Genomic DNA, 4,419 nt, shown 5'->3' on the forward strand with positions numbered 1-4,419 from the left:
CCTATGCCTACCTTTTCTGATTTTGTCCAAAAGTCAGGGAGGAGAGTGAAGTTGGCTTTTATGATGTTGTTTATGTATTTATTGGTATGTGCTCAATATATTTAGAGGAAATCTTTGTTTTCTAACCTATAAACATAGGGTTTCTCTAATTGTTCCTTCTCTTCCCTTAACAAAAAGAAAAAGGAGTAGATTTTCACCTATTATGGAATTCATGAAACACTTAATTCCTGGCAATGCCATCTCCATAGATCAGTAGAACTCTCGTGGAGTTGATCAACCTACTGACTTATTTGGAATCGAGCAAGAGGAACCCTAAATTGAGCACAGCTCAGAGCAACAGTACAATTGCAGGGCTATCTCATGAAGAAGGTGTATTTCTCAGGAACCCCAACATGGCAACATCTATGTCAATAATTGTTCCTCTTTTCAATATTTCATGTGACTTGCGGTAGATGGAGTATCCCATGAAGTTTCTATTTTGAAAATAGCATATTTGTGAAAATTATTTCTCAAATCCTTGGACCTATGAGAATGTTGTTAGGTTGGGAAACTTTCATGCTGCTGACCCATAAATCATAGTGAAAATAGGATCTGAACCAGATAGGATTTCAAGGTGAGTTTACCAAGTACATGAATGTTTTTTATGTGCACTACTGGTTTTTTCCTGGGTATTTTAATATATATATATATATTTTATTGATTTCAAAGAGGAAGGGAGAGGAAGAGAGAGATAGAAACATCAATAATGAGAGCGAATCATCGATCGCCTGCCTTCTGCACGCCCCACACTGGGGATTGAGCCCACAACCCGGGCTTGTGCCCTGACTAGGAATCGAACCCTGACCTCCTGGTTTATAGGTCGATGCTCAACCACTGAGCCTTGCTGGCTGGACGTGGGTCTTGAGCTAACATGCATGTCTTAATTCTATTGACCACCAAGTTGCTGATTGTGGATGACCAGCTCCTCCACATTGAAGCTATCTAGGGAGCTGTTGTGGTCCTCAAACTCAGAGACAAAACCCAATCTGCCACTGGGTAAAAAGGAGAGTGTTTGGCGAATGTAATCAAGGGATGCACAGCTGCTCTCACTGTTCTGTAGTCCTTTCATATTGATAAAGGAAACAGTTGTCATCAGAAGGGTGAAAAATGAAAAAAAAATCGGTGAGTATTCAGGTATTATTTGATGCTATGCTATTTATTGCACTTGAGAACAAATTGAGATCAGCAGGAATAGACTGAATGATGCTTAATCTCAAATGGACTGCGATTCAGACAGTAGTAGATTCATAGGAAATAAATTGGTCTATCAGCCCAGGCTTTTCATTTTAACTTAATTTGTTTACATAATACCTCTAGTAGAAAGCAGACAGTAGGTAAGAGGGTCAGGAGCAATGTGCTTTTAAGGCTTTTGTTAAAGTTTAGAAATGATTAGTGGTCTTTATAAGATTATTAATTTAATCTAAATTGAAATGCTTTTATAAATTTTCTGAATAAGTTACTTCCAATTTAAGAAAAGCAAGCGATCAGTTCCTCTGACAAAAGGAGATTGTGGTATGTGAGTAGAAAGTGATAATAGAGCATTTCTTAGGATTGTCTCTGAGTGGGAGTTAATTATGGAAAGTGTTTTGGATCATTGTCTGTTTTTCTTAATACCTTGCTAAATTAATTCCTCTTTTGATCTAGTGATAGATACAGCGATGCCAGTGATGACAGCTTTTCAGAGCCAAGGATAGCTGAGTTGGAAATAAGCTGCAACTAATACATGACTCGGAATGGCAGGCGCTGCCTGAGAGGGTAAGAAGAAATCTCTAAGTTCTTGTTTGTTTTACAGACAAGCTGCTGTCTTGGTGTAGAAGGGAGCAAGCACTACAGGACTTGTCTGCAGGATCCTATTTGCCAGGCAGTGGTAGCCAGACTTCACAGCCAACAGCACCTTTGGGAAACTGGAATGCACCCGAGAGAGCTAGCAGTTAGCATGGGGAGAATGGAATGCATTTGAGGCCAGGAATAGATAGATAGATAGATAGATAGATAGATAGATAGATAGATAGATAGATAGAAAGAAAAATAAACAAATTTATTTATTTATTTATTTATTTATTTATTTATTTATTTATTTGGTGCATGTGTATATATATAAACATATACCTGGAGGCTGAAGTGGGTAGAGTTGTAATAGTTTAGGTCAGGGATTGTTGTAATGCACCCCGTGAATCACCGAAGGACGCCTCAAGAAGTCGAATTAAGGAGTCACACTTATTGCAAATCCGGGACTACGAGGGGGCATTTCGCTCTCTCAAATCTCGTAGTACCCTCCCCAGCCCCAACACCAGATTTATATAGGCAAAGATCACAGAGGTATTGATTACATCCCAGGGTTTGGAATGAGGAACCTGGTTTGCAAAAAAGCAGTTTACAAAAGCAGAATTAAGCATGTTAGTTAAATTCTAGTTTTGGGTCTCCGGATCACTTAATCAACGGAAACACATTGCCTGGAGCCATGGGTCTTGGGACCACTGAGTTGACAGGATCACATTATCTGGAGCCCTCGGGTCTTGGGACCACTGAGTCAACCGGAACGCATTATCTGTAGCCACTGAGGCAATTTAGGATAATTGTGCTGTCCTGGTTCCCAGGTACAGAAGAATGTGGTTTCTAAAACCAGTATGACCACAACCAATGGGGTATTCACATTACAATCAATAAGGTATTCAATCGAATGGGATGATTTATATAATTCAGAAAATCAAAATAACTTTTCTATTGTTAAACAAAGCAAATAAGTACAGAAGCCAAACAGCAGGGTTAAAGTTAAACTCTAGTTTCTACCTGAGATGATTGCTACCACACTTCAGGATCAGCAACCTTCTTCTGTAAAGGGCCAGATAGTAAATATGTTAGTCTTTGCAGGCCGCATTCTCTGTCACAGCTACTCCACTTAGCCATTGTAGAGGAAAAGCAGCCAGGGACCACACTTGACTGAATGGGCATGGCTGCGTCCCAGTAAACCTGTTTGTAAAAACAGTTTGCTGGCCCCTAGTCTAGGTCGCTCGTGGAAAGCAGGTTTCCTTGGATGTGTGTAAAATAACAGCGTATTTTATTTCTTTGCAGGGAGATGGCAGAGACGGGCTTGGCTTCTGAGGGCAGCTTATTTTCCGCGCTGCTCTATTAGGCTTTATTAGAGTGACAGCAGCCTGGCTAGCTTGATCATATTCCAGCTCAGAGACCTGGGTTGACCTGCTCTCTTTAGTAGGGACAGCAGCTTGGGAATATTTGTAAAGAGTTCATTGCTCCAGTGTCAGCTCTCTTTGTATTTCACTTAGGGACTGAATATTCATGTTCTCCGTGGAAAGTACATTCATATTTATTTTTAGGTTTGCCTCAAACATGGAGACCTTTAGGAGCAAACCAAAATGATGCAAAGATTAGCTGGGAGTATTTTAAAGACATATTATTCAGGTTCTGATGTTGCTAATACTTATATTCCTTTTTTTTTTTAAGGCTCTGAAGTAATTGAAGCCAAGATAAAGCAACTATCTGAAGAAATCACCACATTCTTAAAGAATCACGAAACATGGGATGAAAGCCTCAAAGGAAATCAAATAATATGTACTTTCATGAACCAGAACCAAAGGGGCACTTTCCTTTTTTCCCTCCAGAGGTGGCCTTTGGGTCTCACAGATTTCTCTAGCCGATTAAACATTTCCCAACAACCTGACTGGGGAGAAAGTGTGTTCTTATTTTGTCTGGTGTACCGTGATGTCAGGTGCTGAGCAACGATATAGGAACTGAGCCTTCACTGTGCTATATGGGAAGGGTGGCAGGGCACATGCAATAACTAATTTTGAGTAAAAAATGAGCCATTCTTTTACCTGGAACTCAACCACAGATCTGGGTGCGGCCCAAGCTTATTTTAATTTCTCGCCCAGTTTATTTCTAGTTAAAAAGAAATTTAAATAGGTCCAAGACTTGGGGTGGCAAGTAAGGCCCGTGTTCAGGCACAGAATTTAAGGGGTCATAAAAAATCTCAGGAATCAAGATCAGTTTATATACAGGGTGTCCCCCAAAAATGTATACACACTTTAACAGCTGATAGCTGTAGATTCTATTACATTTTGAAAATGAAATGTTTGTGTGTTTTTTTGGTTAATCCTCACCTGAGGTTATTTTAGAGAGAGTGGAAGGAAGGGGGAGAGACACACAGAGAGAAACATCAATGTGAGAGAGACACATTGATTGGTTGCCTCCCACACTCGCTGAGTAGGGCCGGGGATTGAGCCTGCAACCGAGCTATGTGCCCTTGACTGGAATTGGACCCGAGACCCTTCAGTCCACTTCAGTCCACAGGGCTGATGCTCCAACCACTGAGAAAAACCAGGGAGGGCGGAAATGAAATGTATTTTAATAAACACTTTATTC

General features: G+C 40.4%; 1 protein-coding gene across 1 annotated transcript in view; it reads left to right on the top strand.

Moving 5' to 3' along the window:
• CTPS2 (CTP synthase 2) overlaps positions 1-3,718 on the top strand; it is a 103,484-nt gene extending 99,766 nt beyond the window's left edge. Inside the window, exons 17-18 of the mRNA XM_014455706.2 lie at positions 1,684-1,794; positions 3,502-3,718. Coding sequence (XP_014311192.1) covers positions 1,684-1,759 — 76 coding nt within the window. The 3' untranslated portion in view covers positions 1,760-1,794; positions 3,502-3,718. The remainder of the gene's footprint in view (positions 1-1,683; positions 1,795-3,501) is intronic.
• The last annotated feature ends 701 nt before the right edge of the window (positions 3,719-4,419 follow it).

This window comes from Myotis lucifugus, unplaced genomic scaffold (genome assembly GCF_000147115.1).
Source record: "Myotis lucifugus unplaced genomic scaffold, Myoluc2.0 scaffold_49, whole genome shotgun sequence".
Classification (NCBI taxonomy): Eukaryota; Metazoa; Chordata; class Mammalia; order Chiroptera; family Vespertilionidae; genus Myotis; species Myotis lucifugus.